The 18,024-nt window shown below is 43.2% G+C and overlaps 1 protein-coding gene across 1 annotated transcript in view; it reads right to left on the bottom strand.

Annotated features, from left to right (window-relative positions):
• Positions 1 to 4,685: 4,685 nt before the first annotated feature.
• tmem64 (transmembrane protein 64) overlaps positions 4,686 to 18,024 on the bottom strand; it is a 209,479-nt gene continuing 196,140 nt past the window's right edge. Inside the window, exon 3 of the mRNA XM_078397215.1 lies at positions 4,686 to 4,803. Within this exon, the coding sequence (XP_078253341.1) occupies positions 4,741 to 4,803 (63 nt within the window). The 3' untranslated portion in view covers positions 4,686 to 4,740. The remainder of the gene's footprint in view (positions 4,804 to 18,024) is intronic.

Below are 18,024 nucleotides of genomic sequence, written 5' to 3'. Positions count from 1 at the left end.
ACATGATAAGTTTTACTCTGCAAATGGAAAGGCAGAAGGGAAAATCGGAAGTGTCAGTATTACAGTATAGCAAAGGGAATTACAGAGGCATGAGGCAGGAGCTGGCCAAAATTGACTGGAAGGAGGCCCTAGCAGGGAAGACGGTAGAACAGCAATGGCAGGTATTCCTGGGAATAATGCAGAGGTTGCAGGATCAATTTATCCCAAAGAGGCGGAAAGACTCTAAGGGGAGTAAGAGACACCTGTGGCTGACAAGGGAAGTCAAGGACAGCATAAAAATTAAGGAGAGGATGTATAACATAGCAAAGAAGAGTGGGAAGACAGAGGATTGGGACTCTTTTAAAGAGCAACAAAAGTTAACTAAAAAGGCAATACGGGGAGAAAAGATGAGGTACGAGGGTAAACTAGCCAATAATATAAAGGAGGATAGCAAAAGTTTTTTTAGGTACGTGAAGAGGAAAAAAATAGTCAAGGCAAATGTGGGGCCCTTGAAGACAGAAGCAGGGGAATTTATTATGGGGAACAAAGAAATGGCAGACGAGTTAAACCGTTACTTTGGATCTGTCTTCACTGAGGAAGATACACACAATCTCCCAAATGTTCTAGGGGCCGGAGAACCTAGGGTGATGGAGGAACTGAAGGAAATCCACATTAGGCAGGAAATGGTTTTGGGTAGACTGATGGGACTGAAGGCTGATAAATCCCCAGGGCCTGATGGTCTGCATCCCAGGGTACTTAAGGAGGTGGCTCTAGAAATAGTGGAAGCATTGGAGATCATTTTTCAATGTTCTATAGATTCAGGATCAGTTCCTGTGAATTGGAGGATAGCAAATGTTATCCCACTTTTTAAGAAAGGAGGGAGAGAGAAAATGAGTAATTATAGACCAGTTAGTCTGACATCAGTGGTGGGCAAGATGCTGGAGTCAATTATAAAAGACGAAATTGCTGAGCATTTGGATAGCAGTAACAGGATCATTCCGAGTCAGCATGGATTTACGAAGGGGAAATCATGCTTGACAAATCTACTGGAATTTTTTGAGGATGTAACTAGGAAAATTGACAGGGGAGAGTCGGTGGATGTGGTGTACCTCGACTTTCAGAAAGCCTTCGACAAGGTCCCACATAGGAGATTAGTGGGCAAAATTAGAGCACATGGTATTGGGGGTAGGGTACTGACATGGATAGAAAATTGGTTGACAGACAGAAAGCAAAGAGTGGGGATGAATGGGTCCCTTTCGGAATGGCAGGCAGTGACCAGTGGGGTACCGCAAGGTTCGGTGCTGGGACCCCAGCTATTTACGATATACATTAATGACTTAGATGAAGGGATTAAAAGTACCATTAGCAAATTTGCAGATGATACTAAGCTGGGGGGTAGTGTGAATTGTGAGGAAGATGCAATAAGGCTGCAGGGTGACTTGGACAGGTTGTGTGAGTGGGCGGATACATGGCAGATGCAGTTTAATGTAGATAAGTGTGAGGTTATTCACTTTGGAAGTAAGAATAGAAAGGCAGATTATTATCTGAATGGTGTCAAGTTAGGAAGAGGGGATGTTCAACGAGATCTGGGTGTCCTAGTGCATCAGTCACTGAAAGGAAGCATGCAGGTACAGCAGGCAGTGAAGAAAGCCAATGGAATGTTGGCCTTCATAACAAGAGGAGTTGAGTATAGGAGCAAAGAGGTCCTTCTACAGTTGTACCGGGCCCTGGTGAGACCGCACCTGGAGTACTGTGTGCAGTTTTGGTCTCCAAATTTAAGGAATGATATTCTTGCTATTGAGGGGGTGCAGCGTAGGTTCACTAGGTTAATTCCCGGAATGGCGGGACTGTCGTATGTTGAAAGGCTGGAGCAATTAGGCTTGTATACACTGGAATTTAGAAGGATGAGGGGGGATCTTATTGAAACATATAAGATAATTAGGGGATTGGACACATTAGAGGCAGGAAACATGTTCCCAATGTTGGGGGAGTCCAGAACAAGGGCCCACAGTTTAAGAATAAGGGGTAGGCCATTTAGAACGGAGATGAGGAAGAACTTTTTCAGTCAGAGAGTGGTGAAGGTGTGGATAGAGCTCTTAAGGATAGCGGTGTGAGGGGGTATGGGGAGAAGGCAGGAACGGGGTACTGATTGAGAGTGATCAGCCATGATCGCAATGAATGGCGGTGCTGGCTCGAAGGGCTGAATGGCCTACTCCTGCACCTATTGTCTATTGTCTATTGTCTATTGTCTTTGGAGTGTGGGAGGAAACCGAAGATCTCGAAAACCCACGCAGGTCACGGGGAGAACGTACAAAATCCGTACAGACGGCGCCCGTAGTCAGGATCGAACCTGAGTCTCCGGCGCTGCATTCGCTGTAAGGCAGCAACTCTACCGCTGCGCCACCGTTTGTTGCGTGCTGTGCAGTCAGCGAAAAGACCATACATGATTACAATCAACCTGTCCACAGTGTACAATTAGAGGTTAGAGGGTATAACACTTAGTGCAAGATAAAATCAAGTAAAGTCCGATTAAAGATAATTTGAAGATCTCCAGTGAGGTAGATGGAAGGTCAGGACCGCACTCCAGCTGGTGAGAGGGCATAGAAAAATAGAAACATAGAAACATAGAACATTGATGCTGGAGGAGGCCGTTTGGTCCTTTGAGCCAGCACCGCCATTCATTGTGATCATGGCTGATTATCCACAATCAGTAACCCGTGCCTGCCTTCTCCCCATATCCCTTGATTCCACTAGCCCCTAGGGCTCTCTCTAACTCTCTTTTAAATTCATCCAGTGAATTGGCCTCCACTGCCTTCTGTGGCAGAGAATTCCACTAATTCACAACTCTCTGGGTGAAAAAGTTTCTTCTCACCTCAGTTTTAAATGGCCTCCCCTTTATTCTTCGACTGTGTCCCCTGGTTCTGGACTCCCCCAACATTGGGAACATTTTTCCTGCATCTAGCTTGTCTAGTCCTTTTATGGTTTTATAAGTCTCTATAAGATCCCCTCTCATCCTTCTAAACTGCAGTGAATACAAACCTAGTCTTTCCAATCTTTCCTCATATGACAGTCCCACCGTCCCAGGGATTAACCTCGTGAACCTACGGTGCACTGCCTCAATAGCAAGGACAGTTCAGTTGCCTTATGACATCTTGGAAGAAACTGCTCCTGAATCTGGAGGTATGCGTTTTCAAACATCTGTACCTGTACCTGATGGGAGAGGGGAGAAGAGGGAGTGACTGGGTGAGACAATATAGACAATAGACAATAGGTGCAGGAGGAGGCCATTCGGCCCTTCGAGCCAGCACCGCCATTCAATGTGATCATGGCTGATCATCCTCAATCAGTACCCCGTTCCTGCCTTCTCCCCATACCCCCTGACTCCGCTATCCTTAAGAGCTCTATCCAGCTCTCTCTTGAATGCATTCAGAGAATTGGCCTCCACTGCCTTCTGAGGCAGAGAATTCCACAGATTCACAACTCTCTGACTGAAAAAGATTTTCCTCATCGCAGTTCTAAATGGCCTACCCCTTATTCTTAAACTGTGGCCCCTTGTTCTGGACTCCCCCAACATTGGGAACATGTTTCCTGCCTCTAACGTGTCCAACCCCTTAATAATCTTATATGTTTCGATAAGATCCCCTCTCATCCTTCTAAATTCCAGTGCTCCTGAATCTGGAGGTATGCGTTTTCAAACATCTGTACCTGTACCTGATGGGAGAGGGGAGAAGAGGGAGTGACTGGGTGAGACAATATAGACAATAAACAATAGGTGCAGGAGGAGGCCATTCGGCCCTTCGAGCCAGCACCGCCATCAAGACTGGTGCTTGATTATGCTGGTGACCTTACCAAGGCAGCGTGAAGTGTAGATGGAGTCAATGGAAGGGAGGTTGGTTTGTATGATGGTCTGGGCGGAATCCATAATTCTCCGCAATTTCTTGCGGTCTTGGATGGAGCTGTTACCAAACCATGCACTGATGCATCCCGATAAAATGTTTACCGAGGGAACGTGAAGTGTAGAGGGAGCTTGTGCCCAGCTAATTCAGACAAATAATACAACATCCGATTCACCCCGTTAATCCTTGGTAGGGTCAGTACTGGAAGGTGTTATGGAGCAACAATCCTAACAATCCTAATTGTTGAGAGTGCAATCCAAGGAAAGTTGATGCGTTTTGTATCTCAGAAAGCCCTGGGCTACATCCTGGACAAGTGACTCGATGTCACATTGCAACATCGCACTTCCACTGATTGCCACAACCTGTCATACATGAGCCACATTCATTTACCTCAATGGAACGTTGTATTATTTACATCTATAAATACAATTACATTTTCTCATTGTGGTGCTGAGGTTATCATTTTCCCTTTCCAACTGTGACCAGCCTCACACAGAAAGTGGACTAAAGTACTTTATTCAGTGCAGAGATTCATTGTACATCAACGCACAATGTTTTGATTTTTTTTCAGCCTGAAGGGAATTTCATCAAAATGAACGCTAACGGGGATTTCAGTTTTCAACTCCCCCAACTAGCGGCACGGTGGCGCAGCGGTAGAGTTGCTGCCGTACAGCGCTTACAGTGCCAGAGACCCGAGTTCAACCCTGACTACGGGTGTTGTCTGCACAGAGTTTGTACGTTCTCCCCTTGACCTGCGTGGGTTTTCTTCGAGATGATCGGTTTCCTCCCACACTCCAAAGCACACGATGATAAGGAAATGTAGAATGATTCATTGCCGAGGGAAAGGTGACAAGGAGGCATACAGTCAGTAAAATGAATCAGAAGGACAGTGAAACATGGAGCATGTCAGAACAAAATGGATCAGGATCTGGAAGTAAAAATTAACAATTGTAAGAAATGGAATGAATGGAGGGAGTATAATACAATGATATCATCCAGACCTAATTTATCAAAGCTGCAAACTTAAAAACTTAAATCAAACGGCATTTTCAAAATGCAAGTTATTTAATTGTAAGCACCTGCATGCACACAATGAAGCTGAGTACATAACAGGGTATCAAATGTATATAAACATTGATTAAAGTGGACCATTGTCAGCGATATCAGCACATCACCTCATCTTGAGCCCCATATCTATGGCTGAAGGATGTGCTGGCTCTGGAGAGGGTCCAGAGGAGGTTTACAAGAACGATCCCAGGAATGAGTGAGTTAACATATGATGAGCTTTTGACGGCACTGGGCCTATACATGCTGGAGTTTAGAAGGTTGAGGGGGGACCTCATTGAAACTTACAGAATAATGAAAGGCATAGTGGATGTGGAATGTGGAAAGGATGTTTCCACTGGTGGGAGAGTCTAGGACCAGAGGTCATAGCCTCAGAATTAAACGGCGCTCTTTAAGAAAGGAGGTGAGGAGGAACTTCTTTAGTCAGAGGGTAGTTAATCGGTGGAACTCATTGCCACAGAGGATTGTAGAGGCCAAATCAGTGGATATTTTTAAGACAGAGATAGACAAATTCTTGTTTAGAACGGGTGTCAAGGGTTATGGGGAGAAGGCAGGAAAATGGGATTAGGAGGCAGAGATCAGCCATGATTGAATGGCAGAGTAGACTCGATAGGCCGAATGGCCTAATTCTACTATAACTTGAGATAGTATTTTATGGCTTCACTAGAATTACATTAAGAATGAGAAGAAAGAAAATAGAGCTGACTGTGTGGAATTTGCAAATTCTTCCCGTGACTGCGTGGGTTTGCTTTGGGTGCTCTGGTCTCCTCCCACATCCCAAAGACATGAACGATTGTTGCTTAATTAGCCTACAAAGGGTCTCGACAAGAAGCATTGTCAATCCATGTCCTCCAGAGATATTGCCTGACCCGTTGCGTTACTCCTGCACTTGGGGTTTTTTACGCAAGATTCCAACATCTGCAATTCCTTGTGTCGACAATCAGGATTGTTTCAACTGGATGAAAGAACGTTTAATCTTTAAACTTTCAAAAAACTTTTAAGAAAGAGGTATATAGATAGGACAGGTTTGGAGGGATGTGGGCCAAATGTGGGGAGGTGGGACTAGTATAGCTGCGACACGTTGGCCGTTGTGGGCAAGTTGAGCTGAAGGGCCTGTTTCCATGCTGGAATGACTCCATGACTATGATTCTAACTAATCATTAAGATAGATTTTGAAATATAATTTTAAAGAAAGTTGGATGAACATTTTATCACTGTACCTCGGTACATGTGACAATAATAAACTAAACTTAAACTGTTAGGGAGGTGTTCCACCGCACGGTGGCATAGCGGTAAAGTTGCTGCCTTCCAGCGCCAGAGATCCAGGTTCGATCCCGACTACGGGTGCTGACTGTACGCAGTTCGTACATTCTCCCCATGACCGCGTGGGTTTTCTCCAAGTTCTCCACACTCCAAAGACATACAGGTTTGAAGTTTGGTATAAGTGTAAATTGTCCCTAGTGTGTAGTATTGTGCTAATGTGCGGGGATCACTGGTCAGTGCGGACTCGGTGGGCCGAAAGGGCCTGTTTCTGCGCTGTATCTCTAAACTAAACTAAACTAAAATAATATTAAAACAAAAACAGAAAATAAAATTTGAGTAGAATGCTTCAGATGAAGAGCCTCCAGGTGATGGATGATGATGTGCCACTTTTGTGAGGTACCCATGGGAACAATATATAATTGCACATTAGACTTGACTTAGAATAACTCTTGCAAGGGAAAACTTGCACTAAAGCCTTTCCTCCACTCATCACTGAAAAGGATGGGAGCAGAGTGGGGGAGATACATTAAGACAGAGATGGTAAGACAGAGGTGAGTGAAACATCTTGTTGTTCTTTCTGTTGTTCCCATCCACCAAGACCCCTCACTAATCGTTTCCACTCTTCACTTTCCTTTCTTATCAAATTCCAGAATTTCCAGCCTTTTGTCCTCGCCGTCTCACCTCCTGGCCTCTATCCCAATCTCTACCCTTCCCACTCCGACCAGAATCCCTCAACTGTGGCCCACCAAGTGCACAATGATCACCGGTACCACCCGTTCTCACTAGTTCTACGTTTTCCCACTTTCTCATCCACCCCCTACACACCAGTGGCAATTTACAGTGGTCAGTTAACGTATAACCCCATATTTCTTTTGGATGTTGGAGGAAATCGGAGCACCCACATGGTCACAAGGTCATAAGGTCATAAGGAATAGGAGTAGAATTTAGGCCATTCGGACCATCAAGTCTACTCCGCCATTCAATCATGGATGATCTATCTCTCCCTCCTAACCCCATTCTCCTACCTTCTCCCCATAACCTCTGACACCTGTACTAATCACAAATCTATCTATCTCTGCCTTAAAAATATCCACTGACATGGCCGCCACAGCCTTCTGTGGCAAGGAATTCCACAGATTCACCACCCTCTAACCAATTAAATTTCTCCTCATTTCCTTCCTAAAAGAAAGTCCTTTAATTCTGAGGCTACGACCTCTGGTCTTGGACTCTCCCACTCGTGAAAACATCCTCTCCACATCCACTCTATCCAAGCCTTTCACTATTCTGTATGTTTCAATGAGGTCCCCTCCTCATTCTTCTAAACTCCAGCGAGTACAAGCCCTGTAAATATATTATAGACAATAGACAATAGACAATAGGTGCAGGAGGAGGCCATTCAGCCCTTCGAGCCAGCACCGCCATTCAATGCGATCATGGCTGATCAATCTCAATCAGTACCCCGTTCCTGCCTTCTCCCCATACCCCCTCACTCCGCTATCCTTAAGAGCTCTATCCAGCTCTCTCTTGAAAGCATCCAACGAACTGGCCTGCACTGCCTTCTGAGGCAGAGAATTCCACACCTTCACCACTCTCTGACTGAAAAAGTTCTTCCTCATCTCCGTTCTAAATGGCCTACCCCTTATTCTTAAACTGTGGCCCCTTGTTCTGGACTCCCCCAACATTGGGAACATGTTTCCTGCCTTTGATGTGTCCAATCCCCTAATTATCTTATATGTTTCAATAGGATCCCCCCTCATCCTTCTATATTCCAGTGTATACAAGCCTAATTGCTCCAGCCTTTCAACATACGACAGTCCCGCCATTCCGGGAATTAACCTAGTGAACCTACGCTGCACGCCCTCAATAGCAAGAATATCCTTCCTCAAATTTGGAGACCAAAACTGCACACAGTACTCCAGGTGCGGTCTCACCAGTGCCCGGTACAACTGTAGAAGGACCTCTTTGCTCCTATACTCAACTCCTCTTGTTATGAAGGCCAACATTCCATTGGCTTTCTTCACTGCCTGCTGTACCTGCATGCTTCCTTTCAGTGACTGATGCACTAGGACACCCAGATCTTGTTGAACATCCCCTCTTCCTAACTTGACACCATTCAGATAATAATCTGCCTTTCTATTCTTACTTCCAAAGTGAATAACCTCACACTTATCTACATTAAACTGCATCTGCCATGTATCCGCCCACTCACACAACCTGTCCAAGTCACCCTGCAACCTTATTGCATCTTCCTCACAATTCACACTACCCCCCAGCTTAGTATCATCTGCACATTTGCTAATGGTACTTTTAATCCATTCATCTAAGTCATTAATGTATATCGTAAATAGCTGGGGTCCCAGCACCGAACCTTGCGGTACCCCACTGGTCACTGCCTGCCATTCCGAAAGGGACCCATTTATCCCCACTCTTTGCTTTCTGTCTGTCAACCAATTTTCTATCCATGTCAGTACCCTACCCCCAATACCATGTGCTCTAATTTTGCCCACTAATCTCCTATGTGGGACCTTGTCGAAGGCTTTCTGAAAGTCGAGGTACACCACATCCACTGACTCTCCCCTGTCAATTTTCCTAGTTACATCCTCAAAAAATTCCAGTAGATTTGTCAAGCATGATTTCCCCTTCGTAAATCCATGCTGACTCGGAATGATCCTGTTACTGCTATCCAAATGCTCAGCAATTTCGTCTTTTATAATTGACTCCAGCATCTTCCCCACCACTGATGTCAGACTAACTGGTCTATAATTACCCGTTTTCTCTCTCCCTCCTTTCTTAAAAAGTGGGATAACATTTGCTATCCTCCAATCCACAGGAACTGCTTCTGTTGGTATTGCTTCTGTTGCTCATTGTGTGGTCTCTTCCATATCGCGGAGATTAAACACAGATCGGATGCCTACTTTGTGGAACTACTTGTATTTAGTCCACAGAGATGAGCCAAAACTTTCAGCTGCTTGCCACTCTAATTCTCCATCTTCCCCCCCCTTTACGTCCGTGGACCATTGCATTAACGATTGGAATTGGGTGATGGATGGTGAGGATATGGAGAAACCCATTCAGTCTTTGGCCACGAGGAGAAAGATTGAGAGCAGAAATGCAGGGAATGTTTCCCATGCCACTCCAGAGGTCATAGCCTCAGAATTAAAGAATGTTCTTTTAAGAAGGAAATAAGGAAAAAGCTCTTTAGTCAGAGGGTGGTGAACCTGTGGAATTCTTTACCACAGAAGGCTGTAGAGGCCAAGTCAGTGGATATTTTTAAGGCAGAGATAGATAGTTTCTTGATTAGTACAGGTGTCAGAGGTTATGGGGAGAAGGCAGGAGAATGGGGTTAGGAGAGATAGATCAGCCATGGTTGAATGGTGGAGTAGACTTGATGGGCTGAATGGCCTAATTCTACTCCTATTCCTTATGACCTTATGCCCAAGTTGCCCCTGCAGTCCAAGATGCTCCATCTAAGCTAGTTCCATTTGCCGGCATTTGGTCCATATCCCTCTAAACCTTATTGCAACTTACCAAATAATGAAAGGCCTGGATAGAGTGGATGTGAAGGGGATGTTTCCACTAGTGGGAGTGTCTAGGACCAGATAGATAGATTCTTGATTAGTATGGGTGTCAGGGGTTATGGGGAGATGGCAGGAAAATGGGGTTAGGAGGGAGAGATAGATCAGCCGTGATTGAATGGCGGAGTAGACTTGATAGGCCAATTGGTCTAATTCTGCTCCTTTCACTTTTGAACTTATGAACCTTTCCTATCCATGCACCTGTCCATATGTGTTTTAAAAGTTGTTATAGTGCCTGCCTCAACTACCTCCTTTGGCAATTGGTTCCATATTCCCGCCAGCTTCTGAGTGAAAAAGTTGCCTCTCAGATTCCCATTCAATCTTGCCCTTTTCACCTTAAAACTATGTACTCTGTGTAAAGGACTGTGGATTTTCTGAATTTATTAATGCATAATTCATTAATTAATACAGATTATTGTTTTAATATCCATTTATCATGCTGATTGGGATACTGGGAAAATCATAACATTTTTTTCCTATGTAAAAGATAGACACAAAATGTTGGAGTAACTCAGCGGGAAAGGCAGCATCTCTGGAGACAAGGAATGGGTGATGGTTTAGGACGAGACCCTTAAGTCTTTAAAATAATTATCTGTGTTAAATTTGAAACAATCTGCGTTGTTTTAAGATCATTCTGTGCACATTTTTCCTCTGCTTTGGTTTGGTCTGGATCTCTTATTTCATAAGTGCATAAGTTTATAAGTTGAAGGAGCAGAATTAGGCCATTCGGCCCATCAAGTCTTCTCTGCCATTCGTTCATGGCTGATCAATCATCCCCTCTCAACCCCACAAACTCTTTGAAGCTCGTCCCTCTGGAAGGCGACTCCAGACTGTCAAAGCCGCCACAGCCAGACATAAAAGCAGTTTTTTTCCACAAGCAGTAGATCTACTCAACAACCCAACAAATAGGTGAATCATGTGCATTGTAGCCTCCTTTTGCTCTGGTATTTTATTTCATTCTTCATATGAATGAATTATAACGCTTTATTCTTAATTGTTTACTGTATGTCATGTTGTTACTTGCGAGCAAAGCACCAAAGCAAATTCCTTGTATGTATACATACTTGGCTAATAAAATTTATTCAATTATTAAATTATTCAATTCAATTCTCCTGCCTTCTCCCCAGCACCCCTGACACCTGTACTAATCAACTGTTTCGGGATGCAAGAAGAATTTGCTTTGTAACTCAGTTCTCTAGTTGCATATTGCATACAGTTTAAAGTAGCGCATGGAGGCTTTCCTTTCTCAATGAGTGGGTCTATTGCTTCATTGCATGAAGATTAATATTTCATTTCCTACACCATCTTTTTATTTGAATGATGTGCACTCTCATTTCTGCAGCTACTCAATAACTTCTGAATAGGTGAATCATGTGCATTGTAGGGCTAAATCATAATTAATTTGATTAAAGATTGGGTATCTGGTTAGAGCTTTGCATTCATTAGCATTTATTCATTGCAATTATCCTGAGAGTTGCATTTAAAAACTATACTGAATTATTTATTAGACTCGACAAAATATTAAATGAATAATTAGTGTTATGTATTATGGTTGTTCTTTCAGTGGCAGTAATTAGTTTTTGACAGCTTCTCAATGAGTATTGCTTAAAATGAATAAATGTCAACGCCGACAATTCAAATAAAAGAACAGTAGACTTTATCATCTTTCTGTGTATACTCTGTGCCCAGAGTGACCACAATAATGGGTTTCCAATGATGTCTTAAATGACAACTCCGTTCTAATAATAAATACCAATTTAAATGTTATTACCATTAAATAATTAAAGCATATGTCAAGAAACATTTAATGCATTTACCTATTTTATTTGCTCGCACTTAAACATTATTACAGCCGAACGATGATTTTAACTTCAAAAATCCATTCAACTGAATCCTTTTTTAATTTTAACGATAATAAGAAAGCAATGAGTCTACAATTATTCTTGACAGCTTTATTGGCCTAAATTCACTCTCGATCTACAATTCTGCTGCTGATGATGGCAAAAACAACTCCCAACCGTTGTTTCCAAACGATTATAATTGAATTATTGTCTGCTCTTTGTAGATTTATTAGAGGCTGGTTTGGAAACATATGTGAATTTCTGAGCAGATGTGTGCGGTGTTTTGCTTTATACATTGTTCACATTCATGCTAATATTTGAAAGAGGAAAAAATGCTCTGTAAGAGGAAAGGGTGGGAGAGGGGACTAATTGTTTAGCTCCCTCTAAGAGTGTATGTTGTTGCAAAGGGGGAATATCCCACTCTGCTATTTCCTGACTGTGGGTTAGTTTAGTTTAGTTTAGTTTAGTTTAGTTTAGTTGAAAGATGCAGCGCGGAAACAGGCACTTCGATTCACCGAGTCCACTCCGACCAGCGATCGCCGCATACTAACATTATCCTACCCACACACACTAGGGACAATTTACAATTTTACCGAAGCCAATTAACCTGCAAACCTGTACATCTTTAGAGTGTGGGAGGAAATGTGAGCACCCGGAGAAAACCCACACAAGTCACAGGGAGAAACCGGGTCTCTGGTGCTGTAAGGCAGCAACTCTACCACTGCGCCACTGTGCCGCAGGGTTCAATGAGGTGATGCACTTTTACAATTAAGCTCATAAACAATGTCAATGAAAGCACGGCGACATGGTGGTGCAGCGGTAGAGTTGGTGCCTTACAGAGCCAGAGACCTGGGTTCGATCCTGACCATGGGTGCCGTCTGTACAGAGTTTGTACGTTCTCCCCGTGACCTGCGTGGGTTTTCTCCGAAAACTTCGGTTTCCTCCCACACTCCAAAGACATACAGATTTGTAGGTAAATTGGCTTGGTATAAATGTAAATATTGTCCCTAGTGTAGGATAACATTAATGTGTGGGGATTGCTGGTCGGTGCGGACTCGGTGGGCCGAAGGGCCTGCTTCCGCGCTGTATCTCTAAACTAAACTAAAACTAAAAGAAAGGTTAAATGGGGCATCACTTTCTTTGTCATTATTTCATTGGAAAAGTGAATGTCAATTAGTTCCCATGACAACTCCACCGGAAACTAAGTTAAGTTGTAGTTATTAAATAGTTCTATAAATTGAAACTGAAGAATGGTCCGGCAGGGTGGCGCAGCGGTAGACTTGCTGCCTCACAGCGCCAGAGTGCTGGTTCGATCCTGACTACGGGTGCTGTCTGTTTGGAGTTTGTACGTTCTCCCTGTGACCACGTGGGTTTTCTCCCGTGTGCTCCCGTTTCCTCTCACATTCCAAAGACATACAAGTTTGTAGGTTAATTAGCTTTGGAAAGATTGTAAATTGCCCCTTGTGTGTGTAGAAACATAGAAACATAGAAAATAGGTGCAGGAGTAAGCCATTTGGCCAGCACCGCCATTCAATATGATCATGGCTGATCATCCACAATCAGTACCCCGTTCCGGCTTTTTCCCCATATCCCTTGATTCCCTTAGCCCTAAGAGCTAAATCTAACTGCTAGTCAAGTCAAGTCAAGTCAAGTCAATTTTATTTGTATAGCACATTTAAAAACAACCCATGTTGACCAAAGTGCTGTACATTTGATTAGGTTCCAATAGAAAAAAAAAAAATGAAAACATACAGTAGCACGCAAACAGTTCACAGCGCCTCCTCAATGAGCCTCAAACGCTAGGGAGTAGAAATATGTTTTGAGCCTGGACTTAAAGGAGTCGATGGAGGGGGCAGTTCTGATCGGGAGAGGGATGCTGTTCCACAGTCTAGGAGCTGCAACCGCAAAAGCGCGGTCACCCCTGAGTTTAAGCCTAGACCGTGGGATAGTGAATAGCCCCAAGTCGGCCGATCTGAGGGACCTGGAGTTAGAGAGGGGGGTTAGAAGATTTTTGATGTAGGGGGGGGAGTGTCCATTTATGGCTTTATACGTGAATAGGAGGAGCTTGAAGTTGATTCTGTACCGTACAGGGAGCCAGTGGAGAGAGGCCAGAATCGGGGTGATGTGGTCCCTTTTACGGGTACCCGTCAGGAGTCTCGCTGCGGCGTTTTGGACCAGTTGCAGGCGGGACAGGGAAGATTGGCTGATCCCAGTGTATAGGGAGTTGCAGTAGTCTAGGCGGGAGGAAATGAAAGCGTGAATGATTTTTTCTGTGTCGTCGAATTTGAGGAAAGGTTTGATTTTAGCTATGGTTCGAAGTTGGAAGAAGCTGGTGTTAGTGTACGGGGTGATCGCTGGTCGGTGTGGACTCGGTGGGCCAAAGGGTCTGTTTCCACGCTGTATCTCTAAAACGAAAACTAAAGGTGAGCAAACACAAAATGCTGGAGTACTCAGCGGATAAGGCAGCATCTGTGGGGGGAATGGGCAGGCAACGTTTCAGGTCAAGACCCTTTTTCTGTATTGGCTACAAATGGTCTAAAGACCTGACACGAAACATCGCCTGTCCATGTCCTCCACAGATGCTACCTATTTTGCCAATTACTATAATATATACCGAGGGATTCACTGTACATCAGCATGAGTGTTGTGATTATTTTTCGCCTGAAGACAGTTTATCAGCCAAAAAGATTAACAAGAATCACTGTTCCCTGCTCTCCACTTACAGGAGAGAATGACATTAAATTATTTTGGATTCCAGAATCTCGGATTGCCTGTTTATTATTACCAAATGGAAATGCCATTAATTAGAGTGACTAGGGTAAGTGGGGAAAGATTTAATAGGAACCTGAGGGGTAACTTTGTCACAGAAAGGGTAATGGGTATATGAAACAGACTGCTGGAGGAGGTAGTTGAGGCAGGTACTTTGCAACGTTTAAGAAACATTTAGGCAGGTACATGAATAGGACAGGTTTAATGGGATATGGGCCAAACATAGGCAGGTAGGACTAGTGTAGATGGGACCTGTTGGTCGGTGTGGGCAAGTAGGGCCGAATGGCCTATTTCCAAGCTGTATGACTCTATGACTATAATGATGTAGCCATATTACTGAGGACAGTTCATGGAAATAAATGAAACCAGCGAACTGTTCACACAATTAAAAGAAAATAACTAAACCCTGAAAATATAGACATGAAAAGTCCAGCACGAAGCTTCACAGAAATGGTAGTTTACTGTCAACATTTACTTAATGAGACAAAAAATAAAATGGTGATATCCAGCAACAGCAATTGTATAAAACAAGTTAATTCAACGAGTAATCTGTTCATGTTCATAACATTCATACATTCTAGAAGCAGAATTAGGCCCTTTGGCCCATCGGCCTACCTTGATTAGTGCAGGTGTTAGGGGGTATGGGGAGAAGGCAGGAGAATGGGGTTAGGAGGGAAAGATAGATCAGCCATGATTTAATGGCGGAGTAGACTTGATGGGCAAAATGGCCTAATTCTACTCTTATCCCTTATGACCTCATGACTTTAAGTTTACTCAGCCATTCAATCATGGCTGATCTCTCTTTTTCTCTGGATTGAAATGAGAGCAGTTACTTGAAATATTTTACTTTACATATTCATTCATTTTGATCATATCTCCTTATGCTGCACTTGTGTTATGTACTGTGATTGATCTGCTTGATCATGGCAAAAATGGCAAACAAAATAGTATTTTAAATGTCCCAGCCCTTGACACGGTTCCATTGACACCTCTTGATGAAGCTTCATTACCTGGTCTCTCAGAATGATGTAGATTTTCCCAAAGATAGCTACATGCTGGGAACACTCACCAAGTGAGGCATCATTGGCTGCTGACTGGTTAGCACGCAACCGAAGCTTGCACACGTGACATTAAACTAAACTGGAAATTGAACTGAACATCTGATGAGTCTTTCCAGATCATTCAATTTTTTTATTTTAGGTTTCCTCCATTTTCTTTTAATTTTCACTATAATATGATATCTCCAATGAAACATTCTGAAAATGTTGTGTACAACTCGCCAGTAAAAATGAAAAAAAATCTTTGTTGAAATCTAACTGTTATGGATTAGTCTTGCCTTCATTTTTAATGGGTGATTTCAGTTATGCATTATTTTTATAACTGTAAATTTCTGAAGATCTTTCTGAGGTTTGTGCGTCTATTTTTCACGGCTTGCACACTAATTCAACTTTCAAATACTTTTGCCTTCTGTTGACGTAATTAATAGCAGTTCCATTTGGTAGCAATAAATAGATAGTTAGGTCTTTTGAAATATCAAATAATTGAATGTCATTTTTTAATGCAGTTTAGTTTAGTTTGGTTTAAAGATGCAGCGCGGAAACAGGCCCTTCAGCCCACCGAGTCCGCACCGACCAACGATCGCCGCACACTAACACTGTCCTACACACGCTAGGGACAATTTACACTTGTACCCAGCCAATTAACCTATAAACCTGTATGTCTTTGGAGTGTGGGAGGGAACCAGATTACCCGGCGAAAAAAAGAAACGCAGGTCACGGGGAGAACGTACAAACTCCGTACAGACTCATAGCCAGTATCAGCACATAGCCAGGATCAAACATGGGTCTCTGGCGCTGTAAGGTAGCAACACTACTGCTGCACCACCATGTCGCCTTATTTTGAGACTCCCTCTTCCCTGACGCTCAGTCTGAAGAAGAGTGTCGACCCAAGGGCGGCACGGTGGCGCAGCGGTAGAGTTGCTGCCTTACAGCGAATGCAGCGCCGGAGACTCAGGTTCGATCCTGACTACGGGCGCCGTCTGTACGGAGTCTGTACGTTCTCCCCGTGACCTGCGTGGGTTTTCTCCGAGATCTTCGGTTTCCTCCCACACTCCAAAGACGTACAGGTATGTAGGTTAATTGACTGGGTAAATGTAAAAATTGTCCCTAGTGTGTGTAGGATAATGTTAATGTGCGGGGATCGCTGGGCGGCGCGGACTCGGTGGGCCGAAGGGCCTGTTTCCGCGCTGTATCTCTAAATCTAAAACAAAATCAAAACGTTACCCGTTCGTTCTCTCCAGAGATGCTGCCTGTCCTGCTGAGTTACTGCAGCATTTTGTGTCTATTTTCAGTGTAAACCAGCATCTGCAGTTCCTTCCTGCACATGCTCCAATGATTTGTTTTCATAAATAAGATAAGACTTTTCTTTGCCTTCCATCACAGTGAGGGTGTGCCTGGAGCAATCACTGTGATGGCTGTTTGTGTTATAAATTGTATCTGTGTGTCCTGTGCTTTGTGTTGTATACTGCCGGACCCTGACGTGAGAGGACGCTGGCGCTGTTTATTCGCCGCTTCTCCGTTAGGATAGTTTGTCTGTTTGTTTTTATGTTATGATTGTTTTTGTAAAGCGCTTTGAGCTTCTGGTAAGGCGCTATATAAAATAAATGCTTATTATTATTATTATATCTATGAAAATGAAACTAATGCGGAATTTATTCTTCAACTTCTTTTTAAAGGACTCTGTTTGAATTCTCCGATTACATTTCATAGTATCTGTTCAGCGCTCTGATTTATATAATTTCCAGCCACTATCAATGCTTCTCAGGAAACAGAAGGTGGGAATGCAGACTGTTCATTTAAGAGGAACTCTTTATTTAATTGGTACATTCGGTTTGCTTGCTTGCAGAAAAAGCTTATGGATTGCCATCTGGTTCTCAGTTATCAGAGTTAAAGTTCCAAAATGCAGTAAAGAAACCATGCCTGGTTTTAGCTTTACTAATGAAGCTAATTAATAACTGAAGCCACAGTGGAGATTTTGATGACAATTGAATTTCAGATTAGGGTTTATAGATATGAAGAATCTTACTTCTTAGTGTTATTTTAAGATATCATTCACGTACAAGCGTTTTGCAGAACTAAAACAAGTTAATTCTGAATCATTGCAGTATGATAAAGATAAGTGAATAACACAATAATACAGTGTTATTACACACAGTATTACACATTGTAATGTTCCTGCTCGATTCACCTATATCCCATTGAGGACATTGGACTTGTCTAAGGAACTGATGCACTGCAATGCTCTACAATGCCGAGAACCATATTCTACACTTGCTATCTTCCCGTTTGGTCCATCTATTGCACTTGAGTTTGAACTGATTGTATCTATGCATGGTATATCTGATCTGTTTGGACAGGATGTAAAACAAAGCTTTTTACTGTGCCTCAGTACACATGGAGGCATAGGTTCTTACAGCGTGGAAACAAGCCCTTCAGCCCAACTTTCCCACACCGGCCAACATGTCCCATTTACACTTGCTCCATCTGCCTGCGTTTGGCCCATATCCCTCTAAACCTGTCCTATCCATGTACCTGTCTAAATGTCTCTTTAAAAATATTTTTACACGTGACAATAACA

The sequence above is a fragment of the Rhinoraja longicauda genome, chromosome 4, assembly GCF_053455715.1.
Source record: "Rhinoraja longicauda isolate Sanriku21f chromosome 4, sRhiLon1.1, whole genome shotgun sequence".
Lineage (NCBI taxonomy): Eukaryota > Metazoa > Chordata > Chondrichthyes > Rajiformes > Arhynchobatidae > Rhinoraja > Rhinoraja longicauda.
This window is presented reverse-complemented; position numbering and strand designations above follow the sequence as displayed.